A 19,367-nucleotide genomic window follows, 5' to 3' on the forward strand; every position below is an offset into this window, starting at 1 on the left:
CACTTCTGGATTGCCAGTTATAGAGCTACTTAAGCAATTCACTTTCTCTAGACTACATTTGTATGTATTCTGCTATCATCTGCCCTATCACTAACGTTTGTCAATTTGAGTTTCTTTGACTCAGGTAAATTGTGGAAAAAAAAAGCAAATTTCATGTTTAATGAATGGCTGACAAGACTTGAATTTATGACTGCAACAGTGCTAAACAGGCACTTTAAGTGATACACTGAAGTCAAAGGGAAAGATCTTTTTGAATGACCTTATCTCATTCTGAAGAGCTTGTTGACTTGATTTTCCCAGGTTTATTTGAATGGGGAAACATTTATAGTAACATTTGATTCTCTTCTCTTGAGTCTGTGTTTTCTAATTACAGTCCAAAGGATGGCTTTATAACAAAGAACATAAAGAAGGATCCTGAACGGAAGACCCGGCACTTACTAACAGACCTTCCATTGCCACCTGAACTTCCAGGGTCTGATCTGCCATCTCCTAAAACTCCTGAAGAAAAGAAAGCACCTGTTGTTTCACAGATTAAAAAACGACCCAAGTGAGTAAAAATATTTGTTAGATGCTAAAGATCAGCCTTTTCCACATATGGTAGATGATTCCAGGTATTTGTAGCATGGCATCTGTATGCGCATGAAAATGAACATTTGAAAGTGCCCTAGAAATTTAGATAAGATGGTTTTCTTGTGTGCTGCTTTTGAGATCTACATTTTTCCATGCACCAGGGATAATGGTCTATTTATTTTTATATCATGTATTCTCTCTCCAATTCTCAGGAATCAAACTTAAGAATTGTGTTTGGGAAAAGTGATTTAATTTTTCTGACATTCCTTTCATCTCGTCCACTAGTAGATCTTTTGCATTGCCTGTAGTGACTTGTTTGATAGCATTTAGAGCTGTTATTAATTAAGTGTAATGGGTAATATGTGACAGTGCAATACTTGTATGATATGTATAGTGTGCATAGGTCTTGTGCTATATAGATGTTTACCTTTGTGTTTATAATGTATAATGATTTTGTAGATAATGCATTTGTTTGTGAAATAAGTTGAGCAAAGGATGGAATCGTTTGCAACGGAATGGATATAGTTGCACTGTTGTTACAAGGATCTGAGTAAAAGAATGAAAATAGATTTTGAACTAGAAGGTTAGGAAAATGTTGGAAACTGACAATTACTTAAAAAAAAAAGTAAAGCAGCAAGAAATACAAAAACACAGTAAGAACCTCTAAGAAGGAAGACAGTAGCTAAAATGAACATCGATTCCTCAGTCTCCACCTTTAAAGAATCAATAATGGGAAACACTGAAATGACAAAACATTTGAGCAAATATTTTGTCTATCTCCATGTTAAACATTTAAAAAAAACAATAATTACACGAGAAATTGAGGGGTCAAAGAAAACCTCAAATAATCGCTATTGTAGGAGGGGAAAAACAGCAAGGAAAACTAACCTGAACAACAGATGACAGCTCTCCTGGGTTTGTTAGTTGCATCTTCCGCCTTTTAAAAATAAATGGCTGCAGAAATAGTAGATGCATTGTTTTTCATCTTTGAGACTCCTAGATTCTGAAAAGGTCCCAGTGACATGGAAAGCCAAACTCTAACACCTCTTTTCAACATAGGAGACGACAAAGAGCAGGGCACTGGGCCAATTATCCTAACATGTGTAATTGGAGAAATTGCTGCCATACATGGGGATTAGTAGCAGTACTTTAGAAAACTGTAATACAATAAAGGAGAGTCTGCGTGGTTTCATGAAAGAGAAATTGTCTTTGATAAAAATGTTTGAGTTGATCTAACGAGGGTAGAAACAGCAGCGGAGGAAGTGAGGACTGCAGATGCTGGAGACCCGAGTTGAAAAGTGTGGTGCTGGAAAAGCGCAGCAGGCCAGGCAGCATCCGAGGAGCAGGGCTTATGCTCGAAACGTCGATTCTCCTGCTCCTCGGATGCTGCTTGGTCTGCTGCGCTTTTCCAACACCACACTTTTTTCAATTATAGAAACAGCGGCACCAATACACAGATTATTTGAATTTCCAAAAGGCATTTGATAAGGTGGTACATAATGTTGGGGTTAATACATTAGTATGGATTAGAGGTTTGTCAAACTTACCTGAAATAGAGTTGGGTTAACTTGGTCATTTTCTGGTTGGTCAAGTATAACTAGCAGAGTGTTTCACAGGAATGAGTGCTGGGATCTTCTTTAAATTTATATTGAGTCTATTGCTGTAATGAGAAATTGAGGAATCCTGAAGAAGGGCTTATGCCTGAAACATCAATTCTCCTTTGATGCTGCCTGACCTGCTGAGCTTTTCCAGCAACACATTTTTAAGCTCTATTGCTGTAATGACTTGTATGAAGAACTTGGGGCATTGAAACTAAATTTGCTGGTGATCCAAAGATATCAGTAGATAGATTGAGTGGACAGAAGTTTGGCAAATGGAATATAATGTGGGAACTGCAAAGTTCTTCAGTTTGGTAGGAAGAAGAGAAAAGATGAGTATTAATTAAGTAGGGAAAGATTGATCTTGGTGTTCTCATATGTGAATTAGCAAAGATTGCCATACAAGAACGGCAAGAAATTTAAAAAGGTAAATGGAACATTGGCTGGTATTGCAAGGGGAAATGGATTAGAGAAATGTGTGAAATCATTAGTGCAGTTGTATGATGCATTACTGAAATTGTACCCAGTGGATATTGTACAGGTTTGGTTGCCTTACCAATTCAGTTGCAATGGATGTGCTTGCAATTGAAGTGATTCTGAAATGGTTCACTAGGCTGACTTTTAGAATGAAGGAGTTGTCTCATGAAGAAAACTTGAGTAACTAGCTCTGTACTTGGAGTTATGAAAATGAAGGGTGATATCTTTGAAATGTATAAACCTCTGAGGGGGTTTGATAGTTTGGGTGCAGAACTAGGGAGAACAGTTTCAAAATGGTGCCTCTTATTTAAGATGGAGATGAGGAGGAATTTATTCCCTCGGGTTCATTGTTGAGTGGGATGGGAGAATTACAAAGATTAGTGAAGGCCAGGATTTTTAATATGTTTGAGGTTGAGTTAGATTAATTTTAATCTGTGGAGGTTATGGGGTCAGACAGAAAATGCCACATCTGTATCAGCAATGATTTGATTAAATGACAGAGTAGGCTTTATAGGCCAAATAGCCTTCTCTTGTTCCTGTTTCTTTTGAAGGTGGTTGTGTATACATATTTGAGTTTCAAATGTTTGTGGAACTTTCTTGCTTTACTTGTAGAGCTGATGTCAAAAATGTATAACAATAGTCGTCGAAGTCTGCTTAAATTGATTTTTTTCCTCAAACAAGTATTTTTAATGTTTATGAAGGATTACCTTGTTGTCATTTGTTTAGATGTGGGGCTGTTTGTCTCCACTAATAACCCTGTTGTGATGCCGCAGCCTGTGCTAGCTTACTGCATTCATACTTGTGCTGGTAAGTAGCAAGTACGTTTCACTTGAACTGCAACATCACCACCAAGACTCCCCTTATCTCTTGACCAAATTGCTGGATTTCTGAGGGTTGATGAGAAGAGGATCTTCACCAGCTAAGTTTGATTGGAGGAATGCTGTCAAGGCGAGAGATTGGAGGAATGCTGTCAAGGAGTACAGGTGATGAAGAATCCTACTTGCGTATCATGTTTGCCTAATAGTACCTTCCTCCTATTGCTGGCCTTGAGGGAAGGAAAAGTTCTACTTTCCAACTTCTGTGCAATTATCTCAGAAAGCTGATAAATCAATTTGTGGAAGCTATAGTAGCATTTCTTTTCAGTGCGAGGAAGATTCTCTCGCGTTCTTCTGCACTGCCTCCTACTGATCAGTGAAGGCATGCTTCCAGAAACCCAATCTGTCTTTTGACCATGTAGGAGAACTACAAACATAGTCTTCGAAACTAAAGAAATCCAAGGAAAGGGATATATTTTACATAGACCTCAAACATTGCTGTATAGTTGCAACAATCCTTTGCAGTGGTTTGGAGACAGTCCTATCAACTAGGTAAAAACAATGACTGCAGATGCTGGAAACCAGATTCTGGATTAGAAGTGCTGGAAAAGCACAGCAGTTCAGGCAGCATCCAAGGAGCAGTACGTCGATGCTGCCTGAACTGCTGTGCTTTTTCAGCACCTCTAATCCAGAAGACAGTCCCTTCAATCTTGATTGCCATGAAGCAAGGCTGTGTGATAATGGCTTCTTCACATACTGTAGCCTCTTTGTGAAGTCCTTTCCAATAGGTTGAGTAAGCTTGAAGCTTTTCAATCTCAATAGGCTAAGAGCTAAGGTGACCCTTCAACCCATCCACCACTTATATATAAACTGCATTTGTGGCCCCCTTGCAAGTGAGATTCTGACCATTCACAATATCAGCAAGAGCTGAACTCTCTACTAGCAAGTCCAGAAATCTTCAAGCACCTGTGAGCAATGGAGCGTTTCCACCTGAGATGTTTTTGCTTCATTCTGTAAGGCAAGTGAATTCCACAATCCTTGCCAATGCCAATTTCTCCACAACCATTATCACGCACCATAAATTCAGCTGATATACATATTACATGCGCACGCTATGTAATTTGGTTGAGATCCTGCTCTTGACCACAGCTCAAGGATGGTACTGAATTTCTTGGAAGTAAATGTTTGAAGGGGTCTCGGAAGATATTATTGAAGAGGGACTCATTGGTATTTGAGGAACTTGCAGTAAATTGTACCATGTAGCTTGTCTCATCCATCTCGCTGAACATAGTTGGAGACTGACCCAAAAAAGACAAAAGTAGAAGGAGAGGGATCAGAAAGCTTTTCCTGAAGGAAATTCCTGTCCTGACTGTCCAAACACTTGTGGCTGCAGTCAACTGAGGGTACACAAATTGTGATGCCTTACAAACAACACTTTTTCAGTTCAAGGGATTGTCAAATAAACTTTTGATGTCAAATTGAACAAGCAACCATGATTGTTAAGGTTTGAGGTATTGGACTACTTGGGTACTGCAGCAAGACCTGGATAACATTCAGGCTTTGGATGAATGCAGTGTTCGTGCCAGCCTATAATCATCGAAGGGAGAATCTGACCATTTCCCTATTACATTCAATGGTTGCGAACATATCAGGTTTATCGTTAACCACACACTTAACTGGATTCATCCATAATGCAAGAATTGGTCAGAACCTGGGAATTCTGTGGTGAATAACTCACCTGACAAGAGCAAGTAGAGGCTAACAATACTGTGATGAGTGACTCACTTCTTGACCCTCCCTAATGGCATTATGGGCCAACCCACAGCAGGTGGATGGCAGTAGATCAAGAAGGTAACACACCACCACCACCTCAAGGACAATTTGGGATGGTCAATAGATGTTGCCATGCCAGCAATGCCCAGATCCCACAAATGATTAAAAAAATGCCTGTCCTTCCACCAGAAAACACAGTGGGAGTATGTTGGAGTACTTGCTGATCTTTCACAACGATTGGGTCAAACTTCTGGAATTGCCCTGCTAACAGCACTGTGGGTGAACTTGCATCAGATTCACCACAGCAATTCAAGAAGGTAACTCATCATCACATCGATTACAAATATAAATGAGCTAGAGATGCTGACCTTGCTAATAAAACATCTCGCAAAAGGAGAAAAAAGGAAAATGAAACAAAAGGGGAAATGTTTGTCAACGTGAATTCTACAGTCATTTAGCCACTGCCACATTGGTTAGCATCCAACTTCTGTATTAACAAAACCTGTTGTGAATGATGACTGTGTGTAGCCTGTAGGTACTGTATGATATTTCATATCTCATCGTGCCCTTTTTCTTCCTCTTTATAATGGAATCCTGAATGACCTACTTGGAATTTTGAATAATGCAATTTATGCAATCTAATTTCTAGCAGCTCAGCTTTCTAAAGACCAAATCCAGCTAAATTAGTGCACAGAATGCTTGTGATCTTGTGGTATGTCCACAGCGAAATAAATTGATAAGGTGTGCAAGTGTAAAGTTTGTCCATGAACAAAATGCAAGTTTTTGAATTGTGTTCTCAATAACACATTTACATCAGGCCGTATAGGGCTTGCTCTCTACCTAGGTCTGCCTCTGCTCTGTGAGAATGTTCCCAAGAAACAAGCTACTGTTCAAAAGTAATTAGTCTATTAACATAGTTGGCATCCTTGATTGATTTCATACTTGTGTCCATGTATGCCAATGTTTTATTTCATTCTTGGAATCTGGGCATTTCTGCATTTGTTACTCAACACTCCATGTTTCCCACTTATTTGGTGCTTTTCACTTTCTGAAGTGTGAAAGTTTTGTTTTTAGGAAGCTAATGATGATTCTTCTGAATTCCTTCAAAATTAGATGTTAAATTACCATATAGTAGAATCAAGAATCAAAAATAGGAATATAATATGGTACCGTCTAAGTTCTGATGCACGTTTGTATTTTCAGACTTAATGCCCTTTCTGATTCACTGACATTCAAATTCTATCAAATAAATTGAGTGAACAGCTTCCGTGGTGAGATTTCTTTCTTCACTTCCAAGTTGTTTCGCTTTAAGTCATCTCTTCTGTCTGCTTCCTCATATCTACCTTTAATTATCTGGGAATTTGTTTATTGCTCAGGATTCCATGAGCGCTCCATAGTGTCTTTCTCCTTCTGGATGTGCAATATGCTCACAAGTTCCTCATTTGTCCAATATATTTCAGTTGTCTGCTTCAGTATCAATTCTTAGTGAGCACATTCATCTACTGTTGCAGAGCCATGTCTCTCCTTTTTAAATTAATTTGTTTGCAATGTTTTCTTTGGTATAAAGGTTTAGGATTTCTTGAAATTATATTTTTACTTGCACATTTAGGCTGTAATTTTAACATAAGTAGAATACAGATCTTTGAGCTAATAATTTAACATTTCAGCGTTCAAACCATTTAAGCTTAGAGGTTGCATCTAAGAAATGAGCAGTCATTCATCTAGTGTGGCAGGCAATTCAACATAAACATGAGCAGGTATTTACAAAGGTTAAATAAGATATGAAAGATTATATTGGTGCATATCATAGAAATCATTCAAAGCATTTCAAAAATCAGTAATTAGAATGACCTTCGTGTTAAAAGTACTGAGTGCTTCACTGATCCCTTTGGCTAGATAATGTACTGTTTAGAGCTGAGTATTACAATTACATGCCTAAATGTTACTGATTTTCTCATCTCAACTGGTCAGTGGAACTCTCCCTTTTGATTATGGCTACTGTTTGGAACAGCTGATCCACTGATAAGTAAGAAAGAAAATGAGCACTCACCGTCACTGTTCTCAAGGATATACTAGATTGATGTGCTGCCATTTCCAGTCAAGTTAGATGAAGAATCCACAATACTGAGGGCAGAGAGCAGTGCTGTATCAAACTATTTCACTGCACTTCTGACAAAAATGGTGCTGTTGTCCACAAGGTTGTGAGAACTTGTATGAAAAACCAAGTTTTTGGAAGATCAGCTGTTTCTCCTGTCTTTTTAGTTTGAAACAAGCAAATGCATTTGATCTGTATGTTGGGTATGGGAGATTAACCATGCTGGATAAAGCCAGGCTCACTGAGCTTGAAGACTGCCTCTTTTTCTAAAACTGAAGAAACCCTTAGACCTACCCCAGATATAATTATCTGCATCCCTTCTCATTCTGTCCCAGAATTGGTGGTCCTCTCTAGTCTGCTTAACCACGTACCTTCACACAGATAAATCTGTTTCTTCCATCTGTCATGAGTTATCACCTTATATTGCTGCCTATCATTCTCAGCCAGTTGCAGAGAAGACCCAAGAAAGGCAAATATGAAAAGAGCAACTTTCTTTCAACTTTTTCAAATGACAACAGTTTGAAAGAGCTTTCCTTAGACAGGGAAATGCCCTCTGAAGAAAATATTGACAATGTGTGAGATGTGACCCAGGGGGAGTTGAGTTTGTTGCTAAGTTTCTTGGAAGGCACAAGACCCTTCAGAGATCTGCTGAATGGTGTCACATAACTAGTTGTTATTTAAATGCTGTTCTGTGTCAATCAGCTAATTGTATTGAACTGAATTCATCATTATTGTTCACTCCGATTATTTTGCTTATGCTTTTTGAAGTTTGTAATTGAAATGTTTTATTTCTAGAATCTGTGGACCTCGGCATGGTGAGACTGTAATAGCAGAAATTGATTGGGGTAAACGCTGTGTCGACAAGTTTGACATTATTGGAATAATTGGTGAAGGAACTTATGGACAAGTCTACAAAGCTAAGGATAAAGATGCTGGTAAAATTATATTCTTTGCGTGTTTCATTCAGTGAAACACAAAATTAATTTTTATAAATGTGTTAATTTGAAGTAAAGATAATTTTGTTATTCTCTCAGTAAATTCCTACAGTTCTCTCCTTCCTTGATCATTCTTATATTTGAGTCACCCCTTCCATGGTCAGAAGAGTAACTTGGAACATTGTTCTGAGGCCTTTACCAATTCCATCTTGCAGCAGGCGAATTTCGTCAAAATGTCACATTAAAAGTCAGGTCCTGTTCACAACCTAGAAATTTGCTACGGTATTAAGTTACACTGTTTTACAATTTAAAGAACTATGAAGAAAGAATCCAGCGGGTGTGAATACTACATTTACTACATTAGTTATGCATTTTCACTGTACAAGTGTTTTGTATTTTTGTTCAGACCTGAATGAGCTAAGGTTGCAAGTATTTTCCAACGAGAGGCAGACAAGAGTGCCTCTATTTCACATCCTCCAATATCTGGTATTTTAGATTTTTGTATTTCTCTTATTGTATAACCTTTTAAAAAATAACTTTTTATTTTTACAGAATTTTATTCCCATGCAATGTTGGATGCACTTGCAAAACCAATATTTGTTACGCATCATGAATTGCCCTTGAACTAAGCGCCTTGCTGGAGCATTTCAGAGGACAGTTAAGAGTCAACCTCATTGCTGTGTCTCATTTGCATGTAGTGAGCCGAGAGTGCGGTGCTGGAAAAGCACAGCAGGCCAGAGGGCATCCGAGGAGCAGGATGAAGGGCTTATGCCCGAAACGTCCATTCTCCTGCTCCTTGGATGCTACCTGACCAGCTGTGCTTTTCCAGCAACACACACTCGACTCTGATCTCCAGCATCTGCAGTCCTCGCTTTCTTCCTCTAAATTACATGTAGTTCAGATCAAATGAGGACAACAGATTTCCTTCCCTAAAGGACGTTAATAAATCAGATAGAAATTGATAGTTTCTGTGTGACCGTTACTGGTCACTTCAATATCAGATTTTTAAATTGTTTTGTTTAATTGAATTCAGGTTCCATTTCCTGCATGGTGGAATTTGAGCTTATCCTCCGATATTAGCCCCGACCTCTAGATTACTAGCTCAGTGATCTTATTTGGACAATTTCCTCATCTCCTCTTGATTCTTTGTGTCTGCTGAATAGGAATAATATAACATCTGACCAGTTGAAGGGATGTGGAAGGAAATAATTGTAGGATACCTTGAACTTTACATTGCATGTGGTCACCTTTTGATTTATTTCTCTCCTTGCTAAGTATACGTTATATGGAAATATTATTCAGTCTACAGTCATACCTATAGTCATTTTTTCATATTGTCTGCTTTACTGTCTTCTCTGGATAAACATTTATTTTTTATACATAGGTTCTAGCACTGAACACAACCAAGTAGTTCTATAATGACAATGTGTATGTTAACTTAAATTAAGCTCTTTTTAACATGATGGTTTTTTTTATCCCTCTTTACTTGTTTTGAGGCTTGAGCTAGCTTCAGTCCCAGGGCAAAACACAAATGGATAGATGGATTCAAAACTGACAGTTTTTAATAATTTGTTTAATTTGCAAGAAACAATTGGATTCCTTGGTGTCACCCATTCACCTGCCTCAGTGCTTTGGCCCTGATTTTAAGATCTGTGACCAAAGACAGGATTCAATTTGTCAATTTTTGCTGACAGGAAGGATTTTGATTTTCTTTAAGAGGTAATATTACTGCAATGTTATGCATGTAACTTCTGTTGGAAGAAAATATGTTGATATGCTTTATGTAACTGGAACAACATATGTTTGCTGGCTGAGCCAGTTTTTTTGTCTTCTCTGGCTCAGGTGGAACTTGTATCACCAAGTCTCCGTTCACTCCATGCAAAGGTGCATATAACCCGGTATTTAGACATAGTTACAGGGCTCTGTCTGGAATGGACTCCATTCCTGCACCTGACTCTCTAGTTTGAATGTTACTGTTAAGACAAAAGCTAATTCCTTTGATCTTGGTCGGGTGAATCAATTAACAGTATGCAATTTTAATCTTTGGCATCTTGACATGTAGGGTACACCAAACTGAGAGAATTAATAGATCGTTTAAAATGTTTGTTTTTAGAATGTTGAAACTATTAGTAGTAACATAATTTACTATTTACCCTTTGTAGGACGGAGGTAATTGAACGTCAGTGATATATCACAAGACTGCAGAGACCGTAAAACTATAAGAAACTGGAACAGCTCAAGACCACTTGGTTCCTAGAGCCCTCTCAGCCATTCAATATGATCATGGCTGATCCAACATTCCTTATGTCCACTTTGGCCTCTTCTTCATAACCTTATATTCTTGATCAGTAGGGGAATCAATCTTAACCTTAAATACCCACAAGGACTTTGTTTTCACAGCTCTCTGTGGCAAGGAATTCCAAAGACTCACCCCCCCAGAAGAAATTCTTCTGCATTTCAATCTAAATTGGTACCCCTTTTTCTGAGATTATACAGTCTACTCCTAGATTTTTCTATGAGGTGAACAGCATCTCAGCATTTACCCTGTTCAGCCCCTGTAGAATCTTTGATTTATTTTCAATGAGATCACCTTCCAGTGAGTAGGGTCCCAACTCTTAAGGCAATCCCACTTATGCAGGCATAATTCTACTGAACAAAAACAAAAATTGCTGGAAAAGCTTAGCAGGTCTGGCAGCATCTGTGGAGAAAAGTAGTGTTAACACTTCGGATCTAGTGATGTGAAGAAGGGTCACTGGACCTGAAACTTTAACTCTGATTTCTCTCCACAGATGCTGCCAGAGCAGCTGAATCTTTCCAGCAATTTCTGTTTTCTTCTGATTTCCAGCATCCGTAATTCTTTTGGTTGTTATCATTCTCGTGCATCTTCTCTAAACTGCCTCCAATGAAATAATGTCTCCCCTTAAATAAGGGGACCAAAAGTACCGTACTCTGTCTTCAGATGTAACCCCACCAATATCTTGTACAGTTGCAGTAAGTCTTTCCTATTCTTGTATTCCAAACCCCATCAAAGAGGGCCCAACATTCCATTAGCCTTCCTGATGCATAAAGGTTTTGATGATCATAGCAGAGCACTTCTCGAAAACTGATGGGCCAGTTGGGTTTTTACAGCAATTGGGCAGCTAGTATTGTAATTCTATCTTGGTCCAGCCCATAAATTAGCAAAATGCTAGATTCAGCATGACAACTCCACATCATTGAATTAAAATTTACAGGTTTCGGGTTTAAGTCTAGGACAATAACTCTAGATACATTGCATTTTCTTTTCACATACTTTAATGGGGGAAATAACAAAGTGTAACAAAAAATGAAATAAATCTTTGAGAGCAATAGTATTGTTGTATGGGGCAATATTGCATTAAAAGTTAGAGTTTTTGCACATGTTGGATATTTGCTCACTAATTCTCAATTTGTCAGAAAATAACTTGATTCTTTGTGGATGTGCTGAACAATTGTAGATTATTTTCTAAATGTACATTTGTTTTTAGGTGACATGGTTGCTTTAAAAAAAGTTCGCTTGGATAATGAAAAGGAGGGCTTCCCTATAACTGCTATCCGAGAGATTAAGATACTAAGGCAGTTGCACCATTCGAGCATTATAAACATGAAGGAGATTGTAACGGATAAGGAAGATGCATTGGATTTTAAAAAAGATAAAGGTATCTGGGGTCATTGGCATTTAGGATTTGGAAATATTTGGGAGAACTGTTTGGTACAGACAGTTCAAACACCATCTTAACACCGAATCCAGCACCATCACTCACCCGTACACAACGTAAGGAGGACGTTCGTGCTCCATATGGAACAATCAAGCTAGTCCCATTCCTTCACTTGATCCACATGGCCCTGGGCGATTATCTTCTCTGAATTCTGTCTAATGTCCTTTGAAATCATTAAAAGTTGCTTCAATACCTCTACTTTTGTGAACTGAGTGTTCTAGAGCACACACTTGTTGCCTAAAAATACTTCTTCATATTCTCCCTGCAATCCTTTCCCAAAATCCTAAATCTGTGCCTCTCAATCCTTCTATTATTATGAAAGGCAAAGAGTTTTTCCTTGCCTATCTTATTTAAAGCTGGTATAATCTTGTAAACTCTATCAAATCTCCCTCTCGATTTCCCACTCCTTGTCTGCCCATTTTGTTAATGTTTCCTGTAGCTACTTGTTAACAATTCCTTTCATCCTCACTGTTTGCCATTCTTAATTTTGATATAATTGGCAAATATTTGTTATCTTATTCTATATTTCAAGTCATTTTTAAACAACAAAAGAAAGCGCAGAGGACTAACCCCGACCCTCAGAGAGTGTTATTATCCACTACCCTCCAGTCTGAAAAATAACCATCTATCGTGACTACATGCATTCTTGAAACTTACTATCTTTAGCCAGTATCCTAAATGAATCATTTATGGGGGAACCATCTATCATGACTGTTTGCTTTCTGTCCTTAAATCCATTTTTTTAATCCAGTAAGATATTGACCCTATTTCATTAGCCTGCATTCATTCGTAAGTTCCAATTGTTCTGAATGAATGCACTGAAAGTCTTTGCTGTGTATACATTGGACCAATTTACTATGAGGCTTTGCATTCTCTTTTACATTATACAGTAACCTGTTCTTGTGACGCTTGTTGTCTCTTTTCCAGTTGCTTGAACTTATTGTTTTCAGCTTGGGCATTTAACTAAGATAATAAATCTTTCGTTATCCTGAACCACCTTTTTCTGTATCACTTTTTCTATATCTTTAATCATCCATTGTGTTTACTGCCCTATGTTTCCACTTGTGTGAATATGTTTAGGCTGTATCTGAACTTTATGCCCCTTGATGATATCCTAAAAAGTTGACATTTTAGTTGGTAGTTTATCTGATTTTGTTACTTTTATGATTTTTTTTATCTGTCTCTCATAGGTGCATTTTATTTGGTGTTTGAATATATGGACCATGACTTAATGGGACTCTTGGAATCGGGGTTAGTGCATTTCACTGAAAACCATATCAAATCCTTCATGAGGCAACTAATGGAAGGTCTGGACTACTGCCACAAGAAGAACTTTTTGCATCGAGACATCAAATGTTCCAATATTTTACTTAATAACAGGTACTACCACAATCAAAAAGACAACTTGGTTAATGTACTCTTAGAATGAGAAATGCATATAAATTGAAATTACTTAGAAGTTGGAGATATTGGTTCTTTGGTTCAGTTTTGAAACCTTGTGTATATGTTTTGATTTTGAAGCCAAGTGCTTCTTGACAGGTTGTCATAACCAACAAGATGACACTTTTGGAGTGCAAGAAGAAAAATGCAATGTTGGACCTGGTGGAGCTAGACTCACTTCATTAAGCTACAGAAATCTGCTGTGCTTTCTCATTTTACCTTGAAGGCATCTGTATTTCAAACCACAGTTTAGTGTTGCCATGGTGTATTACTTTCTTATTCATCTAAATGCAGTCGCCCATTTCACTGTCCAAATTGAGACCCTGCTCCTAAAATACTGCTCTTAGTGTATCACTTTCTGATGTAGCTGATTTTGCTGCGTGTGGGGTGGAGGGGGCATCAGGTGCCTCATTGAGCTTGATTGATTTCTCTGGGCTTTAGTTTGCAAATCTGACCAATTTGTCTTTGAATTTTTAAATCTCTGATGTAAATTAGAAACAAGAAGAATATAGAATTGCACAGCACAGGAACAAGCCCTTCAACTGAGGGCGTTGTGCTGAACTGATTCCTTCTGCCTGTCCTTGGTCGATATCCCTCCATTCCTTGCATATTTATGTGCTTACCTAACAGTCCCTTAAGCACCCCATCATATCTGCCTCAACCACCACCCCTGGCAGCGCATTCCAGACTCGTACCATTCTGTATTTTAAAAAATACTTGCCCCTCAGGTTTCTCCAATATTATTTCACTCTACTAACAAATATCAACTGCTTACTTTGTGTCAGCCAATTTCTTATCCGTTTTTAGGTTTTTATCTTGAGTCCCACCATTTGGAGTTTGCTTAGTAGTCTTTCCTGTAGAACTTCATGAAAACATAGAAATTCCTATATACCACATTGAGGCTTTCCACAGCCATTTTGCCTGTGATTTAAGGGAGGCTGATGGGCAGGATTTAGTCCTTCTCAAACCATGAAGGTTCCAATTGTATCAGGTAATGTAGGTGATCATTGTGTTTGTGTCTGGTCGTTTTTATTGTTTAGCATAAAGTTTTAACATAAATCTTTCTTGTTTGCTTTGTGACAATGACCCTCACTTGCTTACTCCAGTTTACTGAAGTTGTTTCAGCATTTATCAACCATCAGGATTATATCCTCATTTCAATGATTTCATCCTACTTGTTTGATGGTCGTTAAACCTCTCTGGACTGATTTGGAGATGCCGGTGTTGGACTGGGGTGTATAAAGTTAAAAATCACACAACACCAAGTTATAATCCAAGAGGTTTAATTGGAAGCATACTAGCTTTCGGAGCGCCGCTCTTTCATCAGGTAGTGGAGTGGCGCTCCGAAAGCTAGTGTGCTTCCAATTAAACCTGTTGGACTATAACCTGGTGTTGTGATTTTTAGCTCCCTGGACTGAATCCAGCAATAAAAGATATCAGTCCAGTGAATATTTATCAGTAATAGTTGATTATAGTAAGTATTTTGTGTTCATTTTCCATATATTTTATTACCAGTAATGAGAACGTTGTCTCTTTTGGAAAAACTCCCAACTTTTTGATTCTGACATACTGCCCTTTGAAATGTTTTTCTGACCTCTGCCTGCTCCTCCTGGTAGTTATGGCAGAGGCTTACAGTAGGTTCCTGCTTAACATTGACTTGGTTGACGTTCTTTCCCTTTGATGCTGCTAATAAAATAGTCAACATATCCATTTAAAATTGCCAGTTTCATTACTGCATAGCTTGCCATGCACTTCCTTCTCTGTGGCCTATTCTGAGTGTGAATATCACCTTTTGCAGCAGCACTCAACCCTCAGATGCAGTACCTCTTCCCCTGCTACAGGCATTGCTCCCTGGCCTCGTCTCGCTGAGGCTTTCCGTCCCATTTTTGCCTCTTATCCTTCATTCTAACTTCGCCCCTGGGGTTGTTTCTTCAGCATGTTTCTTCTCCTGGCCGCCATTCTGAACTTCTAATTAATTTAGTAGTAGGAATTGTTCAGTCTGTGTAGTCCTTGGATTTGGTGCTACCTGTACCAGTCACCTTCCGCCACTAGATGGAACTTGGTCAATCTAAATGTACTGTGGTGAGTAATTATGTAAAAATATCATGTATTCTGTCTCTTTTATATTTAGTAAATCTTTTATTTTGTAAGTTATTACCTCGAGGGAAGCATAATGCTGAACATGTATGATGCACTATTTCAACTTGTACATTGTTCTCTCTTGGCAGAAAATGTCCAAGATCACTGAGCATGGCTTGCTGACTGGGAGAAAATTAAATAACTGACAACTAATTCAACAATCCATTTCATAAGCACTGTGCAAAGCCACAGCACTGCAGCTTTTATTTCCTCTTCCCTTTGATATGGTGGGCATTCTTAGCAAAGCTGGTACTTAATGCATGTCCCTAATTTTCTGTGAGGGTTGCTTCGCTGAATTAACTAGACCAGAGCATGGTATAGAATGGGCTGTACCAACTGTGGTAATTCATGAGGTCTGCCTCCTCAGCTTACCACACTTATGTGGAATGTTTACCCTTAAGCTGCATGTAATTCTCTCTTTCTGATGGAGGGCAAATATGTTCCATTGCAGACTGTGGCTTCATACGCAACTTCTAGAAATAGGCAAGTTTTGTTACATCTGTACAGGCTTTGGTGAGTCCACACCTGGAACACTGTGTACAGTTTTGGCCCCTAAATTCAAGACATCCACTAGCTAGTTTCTGGGAAGATGATGCTGACTTATCAACAATGGTGAAATAGCTTAAGCCTTTATTCACTAGAATTTGGATTGTGGGGTGTGATCTTATTGAAGCATGAACAATTCTGCAAGACACGATAAATGTTTCCACTAGCAGGGGATACTTAAGTTAGGGAACATAGTTGCAGAATAAGGGAACACTTGTTTAAAACAGTGATCTGAAGGAATTTATTTTCCTGGAGAATAGTTAATGTCAGGAATTCATTACCTCAGAGTTGTGGAGAAGAGATCTCTCTGAAAGTATTTAAAGAGAAGGTAGATTTTTGAAATGTCAAGGAGTTGAAGGCTCTGATTAGCTGACACAAAAGAGGTCAGATCAGCTGTCATCTTGTTGAATGGCATGCAGGCTTGAGGGTCTACTCTTGCTCCTATTCCATATGCTGTTATACTAGTTATCCTCTAACTCCAGAAGAAACCTCATTACTCAAAGTGCGACAAGCTTGTTTGTACTGTACAAATTAACTGTGAAGTGAATAGCACAGCTCAAAAGTACACAAAACCGCCCCACAATGCCTGTGGAAATTCACTCTGAAGAGCAACAGATTGGAGAGGACCCCCCCCCCCCGCCCATTAAGTAGCATAAAGTAAATGAAAAGGAGCTCTTGTCCAATCACCAGTGAAAATCTCAGGAGGAGCCCCCTGAGAAAATAATCTCTGGTGTCCTACTGTGGTTACATTTAAGGAAAGGGACAAGCATTTGAAAGAGAACTGAGCAGGAAGTTACGGTTTAAATGCAAATGAGGAAAGATCTTAAGAGGTTCAAATGAGCATAAAACATTGGCATGAATAGATTTGGCACATTTAGCTGAATTAAACTCCATCTGCCATTCCTCAGTCCATTGGTCCGTGTGATCAAGATCCCATGACACTCTGAGGTAGCCACCTTTGCTGTCCACTGCATCTCCAATTTTGGTGTCATCTGCAAACTGACTAATTATTATACCTCTTATTTTCACATCCAAATCATTTATATAAATGACGAAAAATACCAATCCTTGTAACAAGCCACTGGTCACAGTCTTCCAGTCTGAAAAGCAGACCCTCTGTCTCCTACCTTTCAGTCAGTTCTGTACTGAATGGCTAGTTCTCCCTGTATTCCATGTGATCTAACTAACCAGTCCACCAAGAGGAAACTTGGTGAATGTCTTTCTGACGTCCATGTAGATCACGTCCACCGCTATTCCCTCCTCAATCCTCCTTGTTACTTCAAAAAACTCAAATCAAGTTAGTCAAAACAGAAGCAGTTTTTGACAGTTCTAGGTTAGAATGGGACTACGCCAGATTTACTTTGGGTGTTACTTAAATTTGCATGTTCAAGCCATTAATATGCTTTGCAAACCAGATGTTATGTGAGCATCCATTTTCATTAATTTGCACCATTACCCTTTAATTGTATGATTGACAGCTGTGACTTTAGAAGCATTAAAACTGGGTCACTCTCTGGCTTTTGTTCTATCTGAATATCTGTACCCTGAGATGAATTCAGATATGTGATGTCCATTTTGTAAGCTTTTGAAAATCTCTTCCATCAAGAATTTTCTTGTTTATCAAGTATGTTAAGAAATATATTCTGTAAAGGATATATTCAGCACTTTGTGAAAGCCGATAATTTTGTTTACATATCTAGTGCGATTTGTATATTTGACTGTCGTTTTAGCCTGTGTACTGGTCTATATGATTCTTTTTCCCCCCTCTTCCTTTCATCAAGCTAAGAAATGGTTACCTCCTTCATCTCTACCTTTCCCCCACCCCCCCTTTTTCTCTTGAACTTATTGCTCCTGCATTATTTCTGTGCTTTTTTTTTCTTTTTCCCCAGCACCCACATTGTGTGGGTGCAGGTGTGAGACACCATGAAACACACGAGGTATATGAATCTTTATTCAATTTCCACCACCAGGAAGAAAAGAAGCACCTAAGTGGCCTTCGCACAGGGCAATGCTGCATGATCACACAGTGAAGGGGAGGGCAGGCATTAAATCAAAATAGAGTTGGATGGGGAATTACTTCTGTGCTTGCTTGCCTCAATTTGAAAGATCAGGATCTCACTGTGGTTATGGTTCATTAAGTGCATCAGTTGTTAAAATGCAATCAAACATCCTCGATTTCTCCAAATCTGTTAAATTTGGAGAATTGTGCATTCATCATTCTGATTTCAACAGATGCTGATCAGGCTAAGCTCTCTACAGTATCTAGGACTATAATTTTTATTGTCTTTCCTTAATGTATTTCTGTGTAGTATAAAACTTCAAAGTTTGGGAGAAAAACTTATAAAGCTTATACAGTTAGATTATAAAATGTTAAATAATTTGCCTAATGATGGAGTTGCATGGTTGATGTATTGAAGATATTGTACTCATACCATATTCCAGAGATATTGTTAAACTGACCAAAGGTTGATTTAAAAGTATCATGAATTACATGTAATTTTCTCTACCACCAGGGGACAGATAAAACTTGCTGACTTTGGACTGGCTCGACTGTACAATTCCGAGGAAAGGTTTGTATATTATTAAGTTTGAACGTTTCATACTGGCTTTAAAATGCTTGAACCTTCTCAAGGATGTGACCCTCCAACATGTTTCATCTGTCAACATGATTGATATGTTCAGTAATTCCCTTTTAACTTTTGTCAACAAGTTAATGGGTTCTGCCTGTTCATTATTGCAAGATTAACTTTAAAATCATTTCCTGCCAGGTCTGATGAAGGGATGCATGACCTGTTCGCCATTTTGGAGCACTCTTCCCTGCTTCTTAACCCATCTAGTATTGCTGACCTTCCAACCTGTGGCCTCTGCACCATACTCACTCTCTTGCTGGTGATCCTTCAACTTATGACTCCTGACTCATCCACTTTTCGGTTATTGTTCAACTCTTGCTTATTGGGAGCAGAAGAGGTGGCAAGTCAATCAGGTGGTAGGAACATGAGTTTGAGACAGCCAAGGCTCTCAATTGGAGTGACAGCAGGAGGAATGGTTCACAATATCCAGGATGGTCAGAGTGGGATAGATGATTAATTGGAGGTTCGGGAAGCAGGATTGCCAACATGTGGAAGCTATTTTTAACTAGAAAGTTAACATATTTCTTTTAACTTAATATCAGACTTCAGTGTTTCGTTTACCCTATAAGAATATAGCAATATAAAATATTTAATCTTACAGTTTGTGGAAAG

The 19,367-nt window shown here is 38.4% G+C and overlaps 1 protein-coding gene across 1 annotated transcript in view; it reads left to right on the plus strand.

Annotated features, from left to right (window-relative positions):
• Positions 1 to 19,367, plus strand: part of cdk13 (cyclin dependent kinase 13) — a 75,768-nt gene that overhangs the window by 18,081 nt on the left and 38,320 nt on the right. The window contains exons 3-7 of the mRNA XM_043688920.2: positions 374 to 547; positions 8,124 to 8,263; positions 11,770 to 11,940; positions 13,191 to 13,380; positions 18,639 to 18,695. Coding sequence (XP_043544855.1) covers positions 374 to 547; positions 8,124 to 8,263; positions 11,770 to 11,940; positions 13,191 to 13,380; positions 18,639 to 18,695 — 732 coding nt within the window. The remainder of the gene's footprint in view (positions 1 to 373; positions 548 to 8,123; positions 8,264 to 11,769; positions 11,941 to 13,190; positions 13,381 to 18,638; positions 18,696 to 19,367) is intronic.

This window comes from Chiloscyllium plagiosum, unplaced genomic scaffold (genome assembly GCF_037043375.1).
Source record: "Chiloscyllium plagiosum isolate Xiang-an unplaced genomic scaffold, Cpla_swu_hap1 HiC_scaffold_4, whole genome shotgun sequence".
Classification (NCBI taxonomy): domain Eukaryota; kingdom Metazoa; phylum Chordata; class Chondrichthyes; order Orectolobiformes; family Hemiscylliidae; genus Chiloscyllium; species Chiloscyllium plagiosum.